A 23,041-nucleotide genomic window follows, 5' to 3' on the forward strand; every position below is an offset into this window, starting at 1 on the left:
CTGTATCTAACCCTGTACCTGCCCTGGGAGTGTTTGATGGGACAGTGTAGAGGGAGCTTTACTCTGTATCTAACCCTGTACCTGCCCTGGGAGTGTTTGATGGGACAGTGTAGAGTGAGCTTTACTCTGTATCTAACCCTGTACCTGCCCTGGGAGTGTTTGATGGGACAGTGTAGAGGGAGCTTTACTCTGTATCTAACCCTGTACCTGACCCTGGGAGTGTTTGATGGGACAGGGTAGAGGGAGCTTTACTCTGTATCTAACCCTGTACCTGCCCTGGGAGTGTTTGATGGGACAGTGTAGAGGGAGCTTTACTCTGTATCTAACCCTGTACCTGACCCTGGGAGTGTTTGATGGGACAGTGCAGAGGGAGCTTTACTCTGTATCTAACCCTGTACCTGCCCTGGGAGTGTTTGATGGGACAGTGTAGAGGGAGCTTTACTCTGTATCTAACCCTGTACCTGCCCCCGGGAGTGTTTGATGGGACAGTGTAGAGGGAGCTTTACTCTGTATCTAACCCTGTACCTGACCCTGGGAGTGTTTGACGGGACAGTGTAGAGGGAGCTTTACTCTGTATCTAACCCTGTACCTGACCCTGGGAGTGTTTGACGGGACAGTGTAGAGGGAGCTTTACTCTGTATCTAACCCTGTACCTGCACTGGGAGTGTTTGATGGGACAGTGTAGAGGGAGCTTTACTCTGTATCTGACCCTGTACCTGCCCTGGGAGTGTTTGATGGGACAGTGTAGAGGGAGCTTTACTCTGTATCTAACCCTGTACCTGACCCTGGGAGTGTTTGATGGGACAGTGCAGAGGGAGCTTTACTCTGTATCTAACCCTGTACCTGCCCTGGGAGTGTTTGACGGGACAGTGTAGAGGGAGCTTTACTCTGTATCTAACCCTGTACCTGACCCTGGGAGTGTTTGATGGGACAGTGTAGAGGGAGCTTTACTCTGTATCTAACCCTGTACCTGCCCTGGGAGTGTTTGACGGGACAGTGTAGAGGGAGCTTTACTCTGTATCTAACCCTGTACCTGCCCTGGGAGTGTTTAATGGGACAGTGTAGAGGGAGCTTTACTCTGTATCTAACCCTGTACCTGCCCTGGGAGTGTTTGATGGGACAGTGTAGAGGGAGCTTTACTCTGTATCTAACCCTGTACCTGACCCTGGGAGTGTTTGATGGGACAGTGTAGAGGGAGCTTTACTCTGTATCTAACCCTGTACCTGCCCTGGGAGTGTTTGACGGGACAGTGTAGAGGGAGCTTTACTCTGTATCTAACCCTGTACCTGCCCTGGGAGTGTTTAATGGGACAGTGTAGAGGGAGCTTTACTCTGTATCTAACCCTGTACCTGCCCTGGGAGTGTTTGATGGGACAGTGTAGAGGGAGCTTTACTCTGTATCTAACCCTGTACCTGACCCTGGGAGTGTTTGATGGGACAGTGTAGAGGGAGCTTTACTTGTATCTAACCCTGTACCTGCCCTGGGAGTGTTTGACGGGACAGTGTAGAGGGAGCTTTACTCTGTATCTAACCCTGTACCTGCCCTGGGAGTGTTTGATGGGACAGTGTCGAGGGAGATTTATATAATTTAGGCTTGTTTGATTTTGTAACAGAATGCCGGGAGTGAGTTACAGGCTGGAATCTAATCGACGGGTTCGGGGGGTTTATATATAGAATAACAGATACCTGGGAGTGAGTTACAGGCTGGAATCTAATCGAGGGGTTCGAGGGGGTTTATATATAGAATCACAGATACCCGGGAGTGAGTTACAGACTGGAATCTAATCGAGGGGTTCGGGGGGGTTTATATATAGAATAACAGATACCCGGGAGTGAGTTACAGGCTGGAATCTAATCGAGGGGTTCGGGGGGGGTTTATATATAGAATAACAGATACCCGGGAGTGAGTTACAGGCTGGAATCTAATCGAGGGGTTCGAGGGGGTTTATATATAGAATAACAGATACCCGGGAGTGAGTTACAGGCTGGAATCTAATCGAGGGGTTCGGGGGGGTTTATATATAGAATAACAGATACCCGGGAGTGAGTTACAGACTGGAATCTAATCGAGGGGTTCGGGGGGTTTATATATAGAATAACAGATACCTGGGAGTGAGTTACAGGCTGGAATCTAATCGAGGGGTTCGGGGGGGGGTTTATATATAGAATAACAGATACCCGGGAGTGAGTTACAGGCTGGAATCTAATCGAGGGGTTCGGGGGGGTTTGTGTACAAGGTCCTTGGTTCCCTAGACATGTTGTTGATTAATTCTACGTGATATATTTTGAGGTTGGTGTTCTGCAGGATGTTCAGCCCGCCTCGATCGGAATTGTCTCCCCCTTGTCTGACGGACGGTCGGACGGGATGAAGGCGGAGACGGTGATGAAGGAGTTGGTGATGGAGGAGCCCATGATTCTCTTTGAAAACTCGAAGGGGAAGTTACGCCTTAACCCAGCTGCCCTGGACATCCTCCGCGCGATCGAGGTGCCTGTGGTGGTCGTGGCAGTGGCGGGAGCTGCGCGCACTGGAAAGTCATATCTCCTGAATCGCCTCGCTGGAGCCAACAAGGGTCAGAGAGGTCAGTTGGAGCCCCAAAAATCTAACCTTTCACCTCTGGGTGGTATCGAATATAGCACAGAGCAACCCAATCCCAATCTCTCCCAATGGTGGAAAAGTGGCCGGCTGATTGACCTCAGATTTCAGGTTAAATTTGCACAATCGAATTTACTGCCAGAAATAAATCTATACAGAAGCATTAAACTAAGCAACATTTCCTCCACCAATGCAAACCGATTCAGGGTCTTGGTGCCCCTCTCACGGAGTACTTTACACTGTATCTTCCACATCTGTAACAGAGGTGCTCACACAAAGTCCCTTGAGTTCCGTTTTACCATGACGACCTGGAGATACGACAGTTCAAACATCTCTGTTCGAAAGATCCCAGTGGCCCGCCCTCACTACAATATAAATGGAAGGTTATACCCCAGAGTTTTGTGCACTGGAACAGTTTCAAGCAAATGTTTGAAGTTCTTCCACTCAAACTCAGGTTAATAAGGCCATAAAAAAGCAAATCAAACACTGGGGTTCATTTCTAGAGGGATAGAATTGAAAAGCAGAGAAGTTATGTTAAACTTGTATAGAACCTTGGTTAGACCACACTTGGAGCACTGTGCACAGTTCTGGTCTCCATATACCTGGGTTAGACCACACTTGGAGCACTGTCCACAGTTCTGGTCTCCATATACCTTGGTTAGACCACACATGGAGCACTGTGCACAGTTCTGGTCTCCATATACCTTGGTTAGACCACACATGGAGCACTGTCCACAGTTCTGGTCTCCATATACCTTGGTTAGACCACACATGGAGCACTGTGCACAGTTCTGGTCTCCATATACCTTGGTTAGACCACACATGGAGCACTGTGCACAGTTCTGGTCTCAATATACCTTGGTTAGACCACACATGGAGCACTGTGCACAGTTCTGGTCTCAATATACCTTGGTTAGACCACACTTGGAGCACTGTGCACAGTTCTGGTCTCCATATACCTTGGTTAGACCACACATGGAGCACTGTCCACAGTTCAGGTCTCCATATACCTTGGTTAGACCACACTTGGAGCATTGTGCACACATCTGGTCTCCATATACCTTGGTTAGACCACACATGGAGCACTGTGCACAGTTCGGGTCTCCGTATTATAAAAAGGATAGAGAGGCACTGGAGAAGGTGCAAGAAAGATTCACAAGGATGATATGAGAACTGAGAGGTTAAAATAAGGAGAAATTGTTTCCAGTGGCAGGAGGGTCGGTAACCAGAGGACCCAGATTTAAGGTGATTGTCAAAAGAGCCAGAGGCGACATGAGGAAACGTTTTTTTACGCAGCGAGTTGTGATGATCTGGAATTCACGGCCTGAAAGGGCGGTGGAAGCAGATTCAATAATAACTTTCAAAAGGGGGAATTGGATAGATACTTGAAGGAAAAATTTACAGGGCTATAGGGGAAAGAGCAGGGGAGCGGGACTAATTGGAGAGCTCTCTCAAAGAGCCAGCACAGGCACGATGGGCTGAATGGCCTCCTTCTGTGCTGTACCTACTATGATACTTATCAGGAAAGGCTGAACAGGCTTGGGGCTCTTTTCTCTCAAAGAGAAGACTGAGGGGTGACCTGATCGAGGTCTTTAAGATTATGAAAGGGTTCGATAGGGTAGACGGAGAGAAGATGTTTCCACTTGTGGGAGAGACCAGAACTCGGGGGCCATAAATATAAGATAGTCACTAATAAATCCAATAGGGGAATTCAGGAGAAACTTCTTTCCCCAGAGAGTGGTGAGAATGTGGAACTCGCTCCCACAAGGAGTAGTTGAGGTGAATAGTGTAGATGGATTTAAGGGGAAGCTGGATAAACACATGAGGGAGAGAGGAATAGAAAGAGATGGTGAGAGGGTGAGATGGAGTAGGGAGGGAGGAGGCTCGTGTGGAGCATAAACACCGGGATAGACCAGAGGGGCCGAATGGCCTGTTTCTGCCTCGATGTAACTCGATGTGACCTTTGAATGAATTTGTATTGGGTCTGAGGCCTTGGATACCTGTTCTCAGAGTGTCGATGAATCTATAGCCTGCAGTCCGGGTCAGATCTCTGTCGCCTGTGCCCTGTCTCTCACCCTGGTTCTCGAGAGCCCCTTGCCCTTCGTTCCCTGATCTCCGGAACCTTCTCTCTCTCGCCGCAGGCTTCTCGCTGGGGTCAACAGTCCAGTCCCACACCAAAGGGATCTGGATGTGGTGTCTGCCTCACCCCCGGAGACCAGAGCAAGGCATCATCTTGTTGGATACTGAGGGCCTTGGAGACCCCGAGAAGGTAGGACGCTTCCTCCCCATTCCTGGCCCGCCCCCCACAATCCCCATCCCTCGCCCCCAAGTCCCATCCCTCCCAGCTCCCTCAGGGAGATATCTGTACACTGACTGGTGTCTCTCAGTCCCCTCTCTCTCAGGGAGATATCTGTACACTGACTGGTGTCTCTCAGTCCCCTCTCTCTCAGGGAGATATCTGCACACTGACTGGTGTCTCTCAGTCCCCTCTCTCTCAGGGAGATATCTGTACACTGACTGGTGTCTCTCAGTCCCCTCTCTCTCAGGGAGATATCTGTACACTGACTGGTGTCTCTCAGTCCCCTCTCTCTCAGGGAGATATCTGTACACTGACTGGTGTCTCTCAGTCCCCTCTCTCTCTCAGGGAGATATCTGTACACTGACTGGTGTCTCTCAGTTCCCTCTCTCTCAGGGAGATATCTGTACACTGACTGGTGTCTCTCAGTCCCTCTCTCTCAGGGAGATATCTGTACACTGACTGGTGTCTCTCAGTCCCTCTCTCTCAGGGAGATATCTGTACACTGACTGGTGTCTCTCAGTCCCCTCTCTCTCAGGGAGATATCTGTACACTGACTGGTGTCTCTCAGTTCCCTCTCTCTCAGGGAGATATCTGTACACTGACTGGTGTCTCTCAGTCCCCTCTCTCTCAGGGAGATATCTGTACACTGACTGGTGTCTCTCAGTCCCCTCTCCCTCAGGGAGATATCTGTACACTGACTGGTGTCTCTCAGTTCCCTCTCTCTCAGGGAGATATCTGTACACTGACTGGTGTCTCTCAGTCCCCTCTCTCTCAGGGAGATATCTGTACACTGACTGGTGTCTCTCAGTCCCCTCTCTCTCAGGGAGATATCTGTTCACTGACTGGTGTCTCTCAGTTCCCTCTCTCTCAGGGAGATATCTGTACACTGACTGGTGTCTCTCAGTCCCCTCTCTCTCTCAGGGAGATATCTGTACACTGACTGGTGTCTCTCAGTCCCCTCTCTCTCAGGGAGATATCTTTACACTGACTGGTGTCTCTCAGTCCCCTCTCTCTCAGGGAGATATCTGCACACTGACTGGTGTCTCTCAGTCCCCTCTCTCTCAGGGAGATATCTGTACACTGACTGGTGTCTCTCAGTCCCCTCTCTCTCAGGGAGATATCTGTACACTGACTGGTGTCTCTCAGTCCCCTCTCTCTCAGGGAGATATCTGTACACTGACTGGTGTCTCTCAGTCCCCTCTCTCTCTCAGGGAGATATCTGTACACTGACTGGTGTCTCTCAGTTCCCTCTCTCTCAGGGAGATATCTGTACACTGACTGGTTTCTCTCAGTCCCTCTCTCTCAGGGAGATATCTGTACACTGACTGGTGTCTCTCAGTCCCTCTCTCTCAGGGAGATATCTGTACACTGACTGGTGTCTCTCAGTCCCCTCTCTCTCAGGGAGATATCTGTACACTGACTGGTGTCTCTCAGTTCCCTCTCTCTCAGGGAGATATCTGTACACTGACTGGTGTCTCTCAGTCCCCTCTCTCTCAGGGAGATATCTGTACACTGACTGGTGTCTCTCAGTCCCCTCTCTCTCAGGGAGATATCTGCACACTGACTGGTGTCTCTCAGTCCCCTCTCCCTCAGGGAGATATCTGTACACTGACTGGTGTCTCTCAGTCCCCTCTCCCTCAGGGAGATATCTGTACACTGACTGGTGTCTCTCAGTCCTCTCTCTCTCAGGGAGATATCTGTACACTGACTGGTGTCTCTCAGTCCCCTCTCTCTCAGGGAGATATCTGCACACTGACTGGTGTCTCTCAGTCTCCTCTCCCTCAGGGAGATATCTGTACACTGACTGGTGTCTCTCAGTCCCTCTCTCTCAGGGAGATATCTGTACACTGACTGGTGTCTCTCAGTCCCCTCTCCCTCAGGGAGATATCTGGACACTGACTGGTGTCTCTCAGTCCCTCTCTCAGGGAGATATCTGTACACTGACTGGTGTCTCTCAGTCCCCTCTCCCTCAGGGAGATATCTGTACACTGACTGGTGTCTCTCAGTCCCCTCGCCCTCAGGGAGATATCTGTACACTGACTGGTGTCTCTCAGTCCCCTCTCCCTCAGGGAGATATCTGTACACTGACTGGTGTCTCTCAGTCCCCTCTCTCTCAGGGAGATATCTGGACACTGACTGGTGTCTCTCAGTCCTCTCTCTCTCAGGGAGATATCTGTACACTGACTGGTGTCTCTCAGTCCCCTCTCTCTCAGGGAGATATCTGCACACTGACTGGTGTCTCTCAGTCTCCTCTCCCTCAGGGAGATATCTGTACACTGACTGGTGTCTCTCAGTCCCTTCTCTCTCAGGGTGATACCTGTACACTGACTGGTGTCTCTCAGTCCCCTCTCTCTCAGGGAGATATCTGTACACTGACTGGTGTCTCTCAGTCCCCTCTCTCTCTCAGGGAGATATCTGTACACTGACTGGTGTCTCTCAGTCCCCTCTCTCTCAGGGAGATATCTGTACACTGACTGGTGTCTCTCAGTCCCTCTCTCTCAGGGAGATATCTGTACACTGACTGGTGTCTCTCAGTCCCTCTCTCTCAGGGAGATATCTGTTCACTGACTGGTGTCTCTCAGTCCCTCTCTCTCAGGGAGATATCTGTACACTGACTGGTGTCTCTCAGTCCCTCTCCCTCAGGGAGATATCTGTACACCGACTGGTGTCTCTCAGTCCCCTCTCTCTCAGGGAGATATCTGTACACCGACTGGTGTCTCTCAGTCCCCTCTCTCAGGGAGATATCTGTACACTGACTGGTGTCTCTCAGTCCCCTCTCTCTCAGGGAGATATCTGTACACTGGTGTCTCTCAGTCCCCTCTCTTTCAGGGAGATATCTGTACACTGACTGGTGTCTCTCAGTCCCCTCTCCCTCAGGGAGATATCTGTACACTGACTGGTGTCTCTCAGTCCCCTCTCTCTCAGGGAGATATCTGTACACTGACTGGTGTCTCTCAGTCCCCTCTCTCTCAGGGAGATATCTGTACACTGACTGGTGTCTCTCAGTCCCTCTCTCTCAGGGAGATATCTGTACACTGACTGGTGTCTCTCAGTCCCCTCTCTCTCAGGGAGATATCTGTACACTGACTGGTGTCTCTCAGTCCCTCTCCCTCAGGGAGATATCTGTACACTGACTGGTGTCTCTCAGTCCCCTCTCCCTCAGGGAGATATCTGTACACTGACTGGTGTCTCTCAGTCCCCTCTCTCTCAGGGAGATATCTGTACACTGACTGGTGTCTCTCAGTCCCCTCTCTCTCAGGGAGATATCTGTACACTGACTGGTGTCTCTCAGTCCCCTCTCTCTCAGGGTGATACCTGTACACTGACTGGTGTCTCTCAGTCCCCTCTCTCAGGGAGATATCTGTACACTGACTGGTGTCTCTCAGTCCCCTCTCTCTCAGGGAGATATCTGTACACTGACTGGTGTCTCTCAGTCCCGTCTCTCTCAGGGAGATATCTGTACACTGACTGGTGTCTCTCAGCCCCCTCTCTCTCAGGGTGATATCTGTACACTGACTGGTGTCTCTCAGTCCCCTCTCTCTCAGGGAGATATCTGTACACTGACTGGTGTCTCTCAATCCCCTCTCCCTTCTTGATGTCTCCCTGAGAGAGAGGGACTGAGAGACACCAGTCAGTGTACAGATATCACCCTGAGAGAGAGGGACTGAGAGACACCAGTCAGTGTACAGATATCACCCTGAGCGATCTGGGTGTCCCAGTGCATGAATCACAAAAAGTTAGTGTGCAGGTACAGCAAGTGATGAGGAAAGCAAATGGGACGTTGTCATTTATTGCAAGGGCAATGGAATATCAAAGTCGAGATGTTTTGTACAGGGCGTTGGTGAGACCACATCTGGAATACTGGGCGCAGTTTTGGTCTCCTTATTTAAGAAAGGACAGAATTTGCTTTGGAGGTGGTTCAGAGAAGGTTCACTCGACTGATTCCTGGGATGAGGGGGTTATCTTATGAGGAAAGGTTGGGCCTGTACACACTGGAGTTCACAAGAATGAGAGGTGATCTTATTGAAACATCGAAGACCCTGAGGGGACTCGAAGGGGGAGATGCTGAGAGGATGTTTCCCCTTGTGGGAGAGACTAGAACCAGGGGGACACAGTTTAAAAACGAGGGGTCTCCCATTTAAGACGGAGATGAGGAGAAATGTTTTCTCTCAGAGGGTGGTGAGTGTGTGGAACTCCCTTCCCCAGAGAGCGGGGGAGGCAGGGTCAGTGAATATTATTAAGGCTGAGTTCGATAGAGTCCTGATTAACAAGGGAGTCAAAGGTTAGAGTCAGTAGACGGGGATAGCAGGGTTGAGGTCACAATCAGATCAGCCGTGATCTTACCAAATAGGAGAGCAGGATCGAGGGGCCGAGTGGCCTCCTCCTGCTCTTAATTCATACGTTCGTACGTCCCCCAGGACCCCCCCTCCGAAATGGGGGAGTGTCCTGCGTGGACAGCCCCTCGAGCCTGTTCCGCCATTCAGTCAGATCGTCCCTGATCTGTACCTCGGAACAGGAGGAGGCCATTCAGCCCCTCGAGCCCGTTCCGCCGTTCAGTTCGATCATGACTGCTCTGCATCTGAACTCCATCTTCCCGCCTCTGCCCCACATCCCTCGAAACCCAACGGAAATCTCGCCATCTCAGTCTTCAAATCTGCAATTGATCCCCAGCCCTTTTTTTTGAGGGGCGGGGGGAAGAGAATTCCAGATTTTCACTCCCCTTTGTGCGAGGAAGTGCTTCCTGACATCACCCCCTGAACGTCCTGGCTCTAATTTTAAGGTTCTGCCCCCCTTGTTCTGGACTCTCTGCCAACCAGAGGAAATAGTTTCTCTCTATCGACCCTCTCAAATCCTTCCAACCCCTCAATCTGGGAGTGTGAAGAGATCGCAGTTGGTAGAACACATCATGGGGTCTGAATTTCCTTTACTTTTCCTCCCCCTGTTCCCGCCCCCCCTCTCTCCCCTCACCCCCCAACACTCAACCCTCCTGGCCCAAAACCAAAGGCCTTCCTTTGGAACCTCGGCCTCCTGTTTGACCCTGAGATGAACCTCTGACCCCACATCCCCTCCGTCACCAAGGCCGTCGACTCCCACCTCTGTAATGTCGCCCGTCTCCTCCCCCCCCCCGCCTCAGCTCATCTGCTGCTGAAACCCTCACCCCGTAACGCTTTGTCCCCTCCAGACTCGGACTGTCCCAATGCTCTCCTGGTCTGCCCTCCCACCTTCCACTCTCCGTCGCCATCAACTCATCTGCTGCCCCCCCCGTATCCTAACTCGCACCGAGTCCCGTTCACCCATCACCCCCTCTCCCTGTGCTTGCTGGACCGACATTGGCTCCCGGTCTGGGAACGCCTCGATTTAAAAAATTCTCATCCTCGTGTTCAAATCCCTCCATGGCCCTCACCCCCCCCCTCCCGATCTCTGTCACCTCCTCCAGCCCCGACAACCCTCCGAGATCTCTGCGCTCCTCCAATTCCGGCCTCTTGTCCATCTCCCCGATTCCCATCGCTCCACCATTGGCGGCCGTGCCTTCAGCCGCCTGGGCCCTAAGCTCTGGAATTCCCTCCCTAAACCTCTCCCCCTCTCTCTCCTCCTTTAAGACGCTCCTTAAAACCTCCCTCTTTGACCAATCTTTTGGTCACCTGTCCCTAATATCTCCTTATGTGGCTCGGGGACAAATTTTGTCTGATTTACGCTTCTGGGAAGCACCTTGGGGACGTTTTACGACGTTAAAGGCGCTATATAAATGCAGGTTATTGTTGTAAGGCAATTGCTCTCTCCAACCTCTCCTGCTAAATTGAAAAACCCCGGTTACATCCTCTGAAAGCACCGTCTGGTGGTTGTGATGATTGGCCTCCCACACACGCAGGGCTGGGACATAACAACAGAAGAAATAGGAGCAGGAGGAGGCCATTCGGCCCCTCGAGCCTGCTCCACCATTCAATCAGATCATGGCCGACCTTCGACCTCAACTCCACTTTCCCCCCCGATCCCCATATCCCTCGATTCCCCGAGAATCCAAAAATCGATCAATCTCAGTCTTGAATATATTCAATGACTGAGCATCACAGCCCTCTGGGGGAGAGAATTCCAAAGATTCACCACCCTCTGAGTGAAGAAATTCCTCCTCATCTCAGTCTTGAATGGCCGACCCCTTATCCTGAGACTGTGTCCCCTCGTTCTAGACTCTCCAGTCAGGGGAAACAATCTCTCAGCATCTACCCTGTGAAGCCCCCTCAGAATCTTCTATGTTTCAATGAGATCACCTCTCTTTCCTCGAAACTCCAGAGAGTCTTGGCCCATTCTACTCAATCTCTCCTCATAGGACAACCCTCTCATCCCAGGGATCAGTCTGGTGAACCTTCGTTGCACCCCCTCTAAGGCGAGTATATCCTTCCTTAGATAAGGAGACCAAAACTGTACACAGTACTCCAGGTGAGGTCTCACCAAAACCCTGTACAATTGTAGTAAGACTTCCTTACTCTTGTACTCCAACTCCCTTGTAATAAAGGCCAACATACCATTTCCCTTCCTAATTGCTTGCTGTACCTGCATGTTAACTTTCTGTGTTTCTTGTACGAGGACATCCAAATCTCTCTGAACACCAACATTTAATAGTTTCTCATCATTTAAAAAATATTCTGTTTTTCTATTCTTCCTACCAAAGTGAATAACCTCACATTTCACTCCATCTGACACCTTCTCACCCACTCACTTAACCTGTCTATATCCCTTTGCAGACTCTTTGTGTCCTCCTCACAGCTTACTTTCCCACCGAGCTTTGTATCATCAGCAAACTTGGATACATTACACTCGGTCCCTTCATCTAAGTCATTAATATAGATTGTAAATAGCTGAGGCCCGAGCACTGATCCCTGCGACACCCCACTAGTTACAGCCTGCCAACCTGAGAATGAGCTCCACACAGAGAGCAGGCAAGGCCCGGGAATGAGCCTGGGCTTTGCCGACTCTCTCAAGGCAAGGCCCAGGCTCAATCCCGGGCCTACGAGGAATGAGCAGATCACAGCCAGGGTAGCGGTTGGGTTTGGTGGGATGTGTGGGTGGGGAATATCCAATGGCCTGCCGCCTTTGTTGGAAAGCTTTTGTCAAGTGAGGAGAGGATCAGGGCTGGCCGCGAGGCCCGCCATGGTCGAATATAACTCGGACTTCACTCATGATGAACGGGGACCGTGTGGGGAGGGGGCCGTCGGTGCCTCTGGGCCCCCATGTGCAAAGCGAGAGTTTCTGTTTTCAGGGGAGGGAACGGGGGACATTTTGGGGGGGGCTGACCTCTGACTTTTCCCCTCCGCTCTCTCACCCGCAGGGAGATGAACAGAACGACAATTCGATCTTTGCGTTGGCCATTCTTCTCAGCAGCCTCTTCGTCTACAACAGCAAGGGGCCCATAAACCAACAGTCCATGAGAGACCTCCAGTATCCTTTATTTGCAAGGCCAGTCTAATCAGAATTGGTCATTGCTAGGCAACGGGGATTTAGGGCCTGGTTGGGTTTGTGCCTTATTACCCATTCCTCGTAGTCTCTCAGTCCCCTCTCTCTCTGGGAGATATCTGCACACTGACTGGTCTCTCTCAGTCCCCTCTCTCTCAGGGAGATATCTGTACACTGACTGGTGTCTCTCAGTCCATCTCTCTCAGGGACATATCTGTACACTGACTGGTGTCTCTCAGTCCCCTCTCTCTCAGGGAGATATCTCTACACTGACTGGTGTCTCTCAGTCCCCTCTCTCTCAGGGAGATATCTGTACACTGACTGGTGTCTCTCAGTCCCCTCTCTCTCAGGGAGATATCTGTACACTGACTGGTGTCTCTCAGTCTCCTCTCTCTCGGGGAGATATCTGTACACTGACTGGTGTCTCTCAGTCCCCTCTCTCTCAGGGAGATATCTGTACACTGACTGGTGTCTCTCAGTCCCCTCTCTCTCTCAGGGAGATATCTCTACACTGACTGGTGTCTCTCAGTCCCCTGTCTCTCAGGGAGATATCTGTACACTGACTGGTGTCTCTCAGTCCCCACTCTCTCAGGGAGATATCTGTACACTGACTGGTGTCTCTCAGTCCCCTCTCTCTCAGGGAGATATCTGTACACTGACTGGTGTCTCTCAGTCCCCTCTCTCTCTCAGGGAGATATCTCTACACTGACTGGTGTCTCTCAGTCCCCTGTCTCTCAGGGAGATATCTGTGCACTGACTGGTGTCTCTCAGTCCCCTGTCTCTCAGGGAGATATCTGTACACTGACTGGTGTCTCTCAGTCTCCTCTCTCTCAGGGAGATATCTGCACACTGACTGGTGTCTCTCAGTCCCGTCTCTCTCAGGGAGATATCTGTACATGGACTGGTGTCTCTCAGTCCCCTCTCTCTCAGGGAGATATCTGTACACTGACTGGTGTCTCTCAGTCCCCTCTCTCTCAGGGAGATATCTGTGCACTGACTGGTGTCTCTCAGTCCCCTCTCTCTCAGGGAGATATCTGTACACTGACTGGTGTCTCTCAGTCCCCTCTCTCTCAGGGAGATATCTGTACACTGACTGGTGTCTCTCAGTCCCCTCTCTCTCTCAGGGAGATATCTCTACACTGACTGGTGTCTCTCAGTCCCCTGTCTCTCAGGGAGATATCTGTGCACTGACTGGTGTCTCTCAGTCCCCTGTCTCTCAGGGAGATATCTGTACACTGACTGGTGTCTCTCAGTCTCCTCTCTCTCAGGGAGATATCTGCACACTGACTGGTGTCTCTCAGTCCCCTCTCTCTCAGGGAGATATCTGTACATGGACTGGTGTCTCTCAGTCCCCTCTCTCTCAGGGAGATATCTGTACACTGACTGGTGTCTCTCAGTCCCCTCTCTCTCAGGGAGATATCTGTGCACTGACTGGTGTCTCTCAGTCACCTCTCTCTCAGGGAGATATCTGTACACTGACTGGTGTCTCTCAGTCCCCTCTCTCTCAGGGAGATATCTGTACACTGACTGGTGTCTCTCAGTCCCCTCTCTCTCTCAGGGAGATATCTCTACACTGACTGGTGTCTCTCAGTCCCCTGTCTCTCAGGGAGATATCTGTACACTGACTGGTGTCTCTCAGTCCTCTCTCTCTCAGGGAGATATCTGTACACTGACTGGTGTCTCTCAGTCCCCTGTCTCTCAGGGAGATATCTGTACACTGACTGGTGTCTCTCAGTCTCCTCTCTCTCAGGGAGATATCTGCACACTGACTGGTGTCTCTCAGACCCCTCTCTCTCAGGGACATATCTGTACACGGACTGGTGTCTCTCAGTCCCCTCTCTCTCAGGGAGATATCTGTACACTGACTGGTGTCTCTCAGTCCCCTCTCCCTCAGGGAGATATCTGTGCACTGACTGGTGTCTCTCAGTCCCCTCTCTCTCAGGGAGATATCTGTGCACTGACTGGTGTCTCTCAGTCCCCTCTCTCTCAGGGAGATATCTGTACACTGACTGGTGTCTCTCAGTCCCCTCTCTCTCAGGGAGATATCTGTACACTGACTGGTGTCTCTCAGTCCCCTCTCTCTCAGGGAGATATCTGTACACTGACTGGTGTCTCTCAGTCCCCTCTCTCTCTCAGGGAGATATCTCTACACTGACTGGTGTCTCTCAGTCCCCTGTCTCTCAGGGAGATATCTGTACACTGACTGGTGTCTCTCAGTCCTCTCTCTCTCAGGGAGATATCTGTACACTGACTGGTGTCTCTCAGTCCCCTGTCTCTCAGGGAGATATCTGTACACTAACTGGTGTCTCGCAGTCTCCTCTCTCTCAGGGAGATATCTGCGCACTGACTGGTGTCTCTCAGTCCCCTCTCTCTCAGGGAGATATCTGTACACGGACTGGTGTCTCTCAGTCCCCTCTCTCTCAGGGAGATATCTGTACACTGACTGGTGTCTCTCAGTCCCCTCTCCCTCAGGGAGATATCTGTACACTGACTGGTGTCTCTCAGTCCCCTCTCTCTCAGGGAGATATCTGTGCACTGACTGGTGTCTCTCAGTCCCCTCTCTCTCAGGGAGATATCTGTACACTGACTGGTGTCTCTCAGTCCCCTCTCTCTCAGGGAGATATCTGTACACTGACTGGTGTCTCTCAGTCCCCTCTCTCTCAGGGAGATATCTGTACACTGACTGGTGTCTCTCAGTCCCCTCTCTCTCAGGGAGATATCTGTACACTGACTGGTGTCTCTCAGTCCCCTCTCTCTCAGGGAGATATCTGTGCACTGACTGGTGTCTCTCAGTCCCCTCTCTCTCAGGGAGATATCTGTACACTGACTGGTGTCTCTCAGTCCCCTCTCTCTCTCTCAGGGAGATATCTGTACACTGACTGGTGTCTCTCAGTCCCCTCTCTCTCAGGGAGATATCTGTACACTGACTGGTGTCTCTCAGTCCCCTCTCTCTCAGGGAGATATCTGTACACTGACTGGTGTCTCTCAGTCCCCTCTCTCTCTCGGGGAGATATCTGTACACTGACTGGTGTCTCTCAGTCCCCTCTCTCTCGGGGAGATATCTGTGCACTGACTGGTGTCTCTCAGTCCCCTCTCTCTCTCAGGGAGATATCTCTACACTGACTGGTGTCTCTCAGTCCCCTGTCTCTCAGGGAGATATCTGTACACTGACTGGTGTCTCTCAGTCCCCTCTCCCTCAGGGAGATATCTGTACACTGACTGGTGTCTCTCAGTCCCCTCTCTCTCAGGTAGATATCTGTACACTGACTGGTGTCTCTCAGTCCCCTCTCTCTCAGGGAGATATCTGTACACTGACTGGTGTCTCTCAGACCCCTCTCTCTCAGGGACATATCTGTACACGGACTGGTGTCTCTCAGTCCCCTCTCTCTCAGGGAGATATCTGTACACTGACTGGTGTCTCTCAGTCCCCTCTCCCTCAGGGAGATATCTGTGCACTGACTGGTGTCTCTCAGTCCCCTCTCTCTCAGGGAGATATCTGTGCACTGACTGGTGTCTCTCAGTCCCCTCTCTCTCAGGGAGATATCTGTACACTGACTGGTGTCTCTCAGTCCCCTCTCTCTCAGGGAGATATCTGTACACTGACTGGTGTCTCTCAGTCCCCTCTCTCTCAGGGAGATATCTGTACACTGACTGGTGTCTCTCAGTCCCCTCTCTCTCTCAGGGAGATATCTCTACACTGACTGGTGTCTCTCAGTCCCCTGTCTCTCAGGGAGATATCTGTACACTGACTGGTGTCTCTCAGTCCTCTCTCTCTCAGGGAGATATCTGTACACTGACTGGTGTCTCTCAGTCCCCTGTCTCTCAGGGAGATATCTGTACACTGACTGGTGTCTCGCAGTCTCCTCTCTCTCAGGGAGATATCTGCGCACTGACTGGTGTCTCTCAGTCCCCTCTCTCTCAGGGAGATATCTGTACACGGACTGGTGTCTCTCAGTCCCCTCTCTCTCAGGGAGATATCTGTACACTGACTGGTGTCTCTCAGTCCCCTCTCCCTCAGGGAGATATCTGTACACTGACTGGTGTCTCTCAGTCCCCTCTCTCTCAGGGAGATATCTGTGCACTGACTGGTGTCTCTCAGTCCCCTCTCTCTCAGGGAGATATCTGTACACTGACTGGTGTCTCTCAGTCCCCTCTCTCTCAGGGAGATATCTGTACACTGACTGGTGTCTCTCAGTCCCCTGTCTCTCAGGGAGATATCTGTACACTGACTGGTGTCTCTCAGTCCCCACTCTCTCAGGGAGATATCTGTACACTGACTGGTGTCTCTCAGTCCCCTCTCTCTCAGGGAGATATCTGTACACTGACTGGTGTCTCTCAGTCCCCTCTCTCTCTCAGGGAGATATCTCTACACTGACTGGTGTCTCTCAGTCCCCTGTCTCTCAGGGAGATATCTGTGCACTGACTGGTGTCTCTCAGTCCCCTGTCTCTCAGGGAGATATCTGTACACTGACTGGTGTCTCTCAGTCTCCTCTCTCTCAGGGAGATATCTGCACACTGACTGGTGTCTCTCAGTCCCCTCTCTCTCAGGGAGATATCTGTACATGGACTGGTGTCTCTCAGTCCCCTCTCTCTCAGGGAGATATCTGTACACTGACTGGTGTCTCTCAGTCCCCTCTCTCTCAGGGAGATATCTGTGCACTGACTGGTGTCTCTCAGTCCCCTCTCTCTCAGGGAGATATCTGTACACTGACTGGTGTCTCTCAGTCCCCTCTCTCTCAGGGAGATATCTGTACACTGACTGGTGTCTCTCAGTCCCCTCTCTCTCTCAGGGAGATATCTCTACACTGACTGGTGTCTCTCAGTCCCCTGTCTCTCAGGGAGATATCTGTGCACTGACTGGTGTCTCTCAGTCCCCTGTCTCTCAGGGAGATATCTGTACACTGACTGGTGTCTCTCAGTCTCCTCTCTCTCAGGGAGATATCTGCACACTGACTGGTGTCTCTCAGTCCCCTCTCTCTCAGGGAGATATCTGTACATGGACTGGTGTCTCTCAGTCCCCTCTCTCTCAGGGAGATATCTGTACACTGACTGGTGTCTCTCAGTCCCCTCTCTCTCAGGGAGATATCTGTGCACTGACTGGTGTCTCTCAGTCACCTCTCTCTCAGGGAGATATCTGTACACTGACTGGTGTCTCTCAGTCCCCTCTCTCTCAGGGAGATATCTGTACACTGACTGGTGTCTCTCAGTCCCCTCTCTCTCTCAGGGAGATATCTCTACACTGACTGGTGTCTCTCAGTCCCCTGTCTCTCAGGGAGATATCTGTACACTGACTGGTGTCTCTCAGTCCTCTCTCTCTCAGGGAGATATCTGTACACTGACTGGTGTCTCTCAGTCCCCTGTCTCTCAGGGAGATATCTGTACACTGACTGGTGTCTCTCAGTCTCCTCTCTCTCAGGGAGATATCTGCACACTGACTGGTGTCTCTCAGACCCCTCTCTCTCAGGGACATATCTGTACACGGACTGGTGTCTCTCAGTCCCCTCTCTCTCAGGGAGATATCTGTACACTGACTGGTGTCTCTCAGTCCCCTCTCCCTCAGGGAGATATCTGTGCACTGACTGGTGTCTCTCAGTCCCCTCTCTCTCAGGGAGATATCTGTGCACTGACTGGTGTCTCTCAGTCCCCTCTCTCTCAGGGAGATATCTGTACACTGACTGGTGTCTCTCAGTCCCCTCTCTCTCAGGGAGATATCTGTACACTGACTGGTGTCTCTCAGTCCCCTCTCTCTCAGGGAGATATCTGTACACTGACTGGTGTCTCTCAGTCCCCTCTCTCTCTCAGGGAGATATCTCTACACTGACTGGTGTCTCTCAGTCCCCTGTCTCTCAGGGAGATATCTGTACACTGACTGGTGTCTCTCAGTCCTCTCTCTCTCAGGGAGATATCTGTACACTGACTGGTGTCTCTCAGTCCCCTGTCTCTCAGGGAGATATCTGTACACTAACTGGTGTCTCGCAGTCTCCTCTCTCTCAGGGAGATATCTGCGCACTGACTGGTGTCTCTCAGTCCCCTCTCTCTCAGGGAGATATCTGTACACGGACTGGTGTCTCTCAGTCCCCTCTCTCTCAGGGAGATATCTGTACACTGACTGGTGTCTCTCAGTCCCCTCTCCCTCAGGGAGATATCTGTACACTGACTGGTGTCTCTCAGTCCCCTCTCTCTCAGGGAGATATCTGTGCACTGACTGGTGTCTCTCAGTCCCCTCTCTCTCAGGGAGATATCTGTACACTGACTGGTGTCTCTCAGTCCCCTCTCTCTCAGGGAGATATCTGTACACTGACTGGTGTCTCTCAGTCCCCTCTCTCTCAGGGAGATATCTGTACACTGACTGGTGTCTCTCAGTCCCCTCTCTCTCAGGGAGATATCTGTACACTGACTGGTGTCTCTCAGTCCCCTCTCTCTCAGGGAGATATCTGTGCACTGACTGGTGTCTCTCAGTCCCCTCTCTCTCAGGGAGATATCTGTACACTGACTGGTGTCTCTCAGTCCCCTCTCTCTCTCTCAGGGAGATATCTGTACACTGACTGGTGTCTCTCAGTCCCCTCTCTCTCAGGGAGATATCTGTACACTGACTGGTGTCTCTCAGTCCCCTCTCTCTCAGGGAGATATCTGTACACTGACTGGTGTCTCTCAGTCCCCTCTCTCTCTCGGGGAGATATCTGTACACTGACTGGTGTCTCTCAGTCCCCTCTCTCTCGGGGAGATATCTGTGCACTGACTGGTGTCTCTCAGTCCCCTCTCTCTCTCAGGGAGATATCTCTACACTGACTGGTGTCTCTCAGTCCCCTGTCTCTCAGGGAGATATCTGTACACTGACTGGTGTCTCTCAGTCCCCTCTCCCTCAGGGAGATATCTGTACACTGACTGGTGTCTCTCAGTCCCCTCTCTCTCAGGTAGATATCTGTACACTGACTGGTGTCTCTCAGTCCCCTCTCTCTCAGGGAGATATCTGTACACTGACTGGTGTCTCTCAGACCCCTCTCTCTCAGGGACATATCTGTACACGGACTGGTGTCTCTCAGTCCCCTCTCTCTCAGGGAGATATCTGTACACTGACTGGTGTCTCTCAGTCCCCTCTCCCTCAGGGAGATATCTGTGCACTGACTGGTGTCTCTCAGTCCCCTCTCTCTCAGGGAGATATCTGTGCACTGACTGGTGTCTCTCAGTCCCCTCTCTCTCAGGGAGATATCTGTACACTGACTGGTGTCTCTCAGTCCCCTCTCTCTCAGGGAGATATCTGTACACTGACTGGTGTCTCTCAGTCCCCTCTCTCTCAGGGAGATATCTGTACACTGACTGGTGTCTCTCAGTCCCCTCTCTCTCTCAGGGAGATATCTCTACACTGACTGGTGTCTCTCAGTCCCCTGTCTCTCAGGGAGATATCTGTACACTGACTGGTGTCTCTCAGTCCTCTCTCTCTCAGGGAGATATCTGTACACTGACTGGTGTCTCTCAGTCCCCTGTCTCTCAGGGAGATATCTGTACACTGACTGGTGTCTCGCAGTCTCCTCTCTCTCAGGGAGATATCTGCGCACTGACTGGTGTCTCTCAGTCCCCTCTCTCTCAGGGAGATATCTGTACACGGACTGGTGTCTCTCAGTCCCCTCTCTCTCAGGGAGATATCTGTACACTGACTGGTGTCTCTCAGTCCCCTCTCCCTCAGGGAGATATCTGTACACTGACTGGTGTCTCTCAGTCCCCTCTCTCTCAGGGAGATATCTGTGCACTGACTGGTGTCTCTCAGTCCCCTCTCTCTCAGGGAGATATCTGTACACTGACTGGTGTCTCTCAGTCCCCTCTCTCTCAGGGAGATATCTGTACACTGACTGGTGTCTCTCAGTCCCCTCTCTCTCAGGGAGATATCTGTACACTGACTGGTGTCTCTCAGTCCCCTCTCTCTCAGGGAGATATCTGTGCACTGACTGGTGTCTCTCAGTCCCCTCTCTCTCAGGGAGATATCTGTACACTGACTGGTGTCTCTCAGTCCCCTCTCTCTCAGGGAGATATCTGTACACTGACTGGTGTCTCTCAGTCCCTCTCTCTCAGGGAGATATCTGTACACTGACTGGTGTCTTTCAGTCCCCTGTCTCTCTCTCAGGGAGATATCTGTACACTGACTGGTGTCTCTCAGTCCCCTCTCTCTCAGGGAGATATCTGTACACTGACTGGTGTCTCTCAGTCCCCTCTCTCTCAGGGAGATATCTGTACACTGACTGGTGTCTCTCAGTCCCCTCTCTCTCTCGGGGAGATATCTGTACACTGACTGGTGTCTCTCAGTCCCCTCTCTCTCGGGGAGATATCTGTGCACTGACTGGTGTCTCTCAGTCCCCTCTCTCTCAGGGAGATATCTGTACACTGACTGGTGTCTCTCAGTCCCCTCTCTCTCAGGGAGATATCTGTACACTGACTGGTGTCTCTCAGTCCCCTCTCTCTCAGGGAGATATCTGTACACTGACTGGTGTCTCTCAGTCCCCTCTCTCTCAGGGAGATATCTGTACACTGACTGGTGTCTCTCAGTCCCTCTCTCTCAGGGAGATATCTGTACACTGACTGGTGTCTCTCAGTCCCCTCTCTCTCAGGGAGATATCTGTACACTGACTGGTGTCTCTCAGTCCCCTCTCTCTCTCAGGGAGATATCTGTACACTGACTGGTGTCTCTCAGTCCCCTCTCTCTCTCAGGGAGATATCTCTACACTGACTGGTGTCTCTCAGTCCCCTGTCTCTCAGGGAGATATCTGTACACTGACTGGTGTCTCTCAGTCCTCTCTCTCTCAGGGAGATATCTGTACACTGACTGGTGTCTCTCAGTCCCCTGTCTCTCAGGGAGATATCTGTACACTGACTGGTGTCTCTCAGTCTCCTCTCTCTCAGGGAGATATCTGCGCACTGACTGGTGTCTCTCAGTCCCCTCTCTCTCAGGGAGATATCTGTGCACGGAATGGTGTCTCTCAGTCCCCTCTCTCTCAGGGAGATATCTGTACACTGACTGGTGTCTCTCAGTCCCCTCTCCCTCAGGGAGATATCTGTACACTGACTGGTCTCTCTCAGTCCCCTCTCTCTCAGGGAGATATCTGTACACTGACTGGTGTCTCTCAGTCCCCTCTCTCTCAGGGAGATATCTGTGCACTGACTGGTGTCTCTCAGTCCCCTCTCTCTCAGGGAGATATCTGTACACTGACTGGTGTCTCTCAGTCCCCTCTCTCTCAGGGAGATATCTGTACACTGACTGGTGTCTCTCAGTCCCTCTCTCTCAGGGAGATATCTGTACACTGACTGGTGTCTCTCAGTCCCCTCTCTCTCTCTCAGGGAGATATCTGTACACTGACTGGTGTCTCTCAGTCCCCTCTCTCTCAGGGAGATATCTGTACACTGACTGGTGTCTCTCAGTCCCCTCTCTCTCAGGGAGATATCTGTACACTGACTGGTGTCTCTCAGTCCCCTCTCTCTCTCGGGGAGATATCTGTACACTGACTGGTGTCTCTCAGTCCCCTCTCTCTCGGGGAGATATCTGTACACTGACTGGTGTCTCTCAGTCCCCTCTCTCTCAGGGAGATATCTGTACACTGACTGGTGTCTCTCAGTCCCCTCTCTCTCAGGGAGATATCTGTACACTGACTGGTGTCTCTCAGTCCCCTCTCTCTCAGGGAGATATCTGTACACTGACTGGTGTCTCTCAGTCCCCTCTCTCTCAGGGAGATATCTGTACACTGACTGGTGTCTCTCAGTCCCTCTCTCTCAGGGAGATATCTGTACACTGACTGGTGTCTCTCAGTCCCCTCTCTCTCAGGGAGATATCTGTACACTGACTGGTGTCTCTCAGTCCCCTCTCTCTCAGGGAGATATCTGTACACTGACTGGTGTCTCTCAGTCCCCTCTCTCTCAGGGAGATATCTGTACACTGACTGGTGTCTCTCAGTCCCTCTCTCTCAGGGAGATATCTGTACACTGACTGGTGTCTCTCAGTCCCCTCTCTCTCAGGGAGATATCTGTACACTGACTGGTGTCTCTCAGTCCCCTCTCTCTCTCAGGGAGATATCTCTACACTGACTGACCCTTCGATTGCTGTCTCCTTGACTCATTGTCTAGTTTCGTGGCTGAACTCGCTCAACGCATTCAGGTGAAATCGCAGACGGATGTGGGTGCCGAGAGAGAATTTGTTCTTTTCTTCCCAGACTTTGTCTGGACGCTGCAAGACCTGACCGTGGATTTGGAGCTGAACGGATTGGCGGTGTCTGCAGACGAATATCTGGAATACTGCCTTCGACTCAGGAACGGTACGGGGCCCACAAAACGCAAATGGAGGGGTGAACTTACAGAGAGCATGTGGCAGGGGACAAGGAGTGAAAGGAACAGAGTGAGGAAGAGGGGAAAAGGGAGAGAAAGTTCGAGAGAGAGGAAGCAAGATGGAGGGAGAGAGCTCGGAACAAAGAGAGAGAGAGGGAGGGAGGGAGAGGGAGAGACAGAGAGAGAGAAGGAGGGGGAGAGAATGGGAGAGAAAGAGAGAGTAGAGGGGGAGAGAGAGACAGAGAGAGAGAGAGGAAGCAATATAGAGGAGAGAGCTAGGAACAAACAGAGGGAGACGGAGAAATGGAGAAGAGATGGAGAGAGACAGAGAGGGAGAGAGAAAGAGTGAAAGAGACCTGAGGGAGAGAGAGAGACAGAGGGATAGAGAGAGATGGA

General features: G+C 51.7%; 1 protein-coding gene across 1 annotated transcript in view; it reads left to right on the plus strand.

The window, feature by feature from the left end:
* Nucleotides 1-2,291: 2,291 nt before the first annotated feature.
* Nucleotides 2,292-23,041, plus strand: part of LOC137318727 (guanylate-binding protein 1-like) — a 41,444-nt gene continuing 20,694 nt past the window's right edge. Inside the window, exons 1-4 of the mRNA XM_067981396.1 lie at nt 2,292-2,578; nt 4,734-4,861; nt 12,216-12,325; nt 22,448-22,635. Of these exons, the coding sequence (XP_067837497.1) occupies nt 2,365-2,578; nt 4,734-4,861; nt 12,216-12,325; nt 22,448-22,635 (640 nt within the window). The 5' untranslated portion in view covers nt 2,292-2,364. The remainder of the gene's footprint in view (nt 2,579-4,733; nt 4,862-12,215; nt 12,326-22,447; nt 22,636-23,041) is intronic.

This window comes from Heptranchias perlo, unplaced genomic scaffold (genome assembly GCF_035084215.1).
Source record: "Heptranchias perlo isolate sHepPer1 unplaced genomic scaffold, sHepPer1.hap1 HAP1_SCAFFOLD_720, whole genome shotgun sequence".
In the NCBI taxonomy this organism is placed as follows: domain Eukaryota; kingdom Metazoa; phylum Chordata; class Chondrichthyes; order Hexanchiformes; family Hexanchidae; genus Heptranchias; species Heptranchias perlo.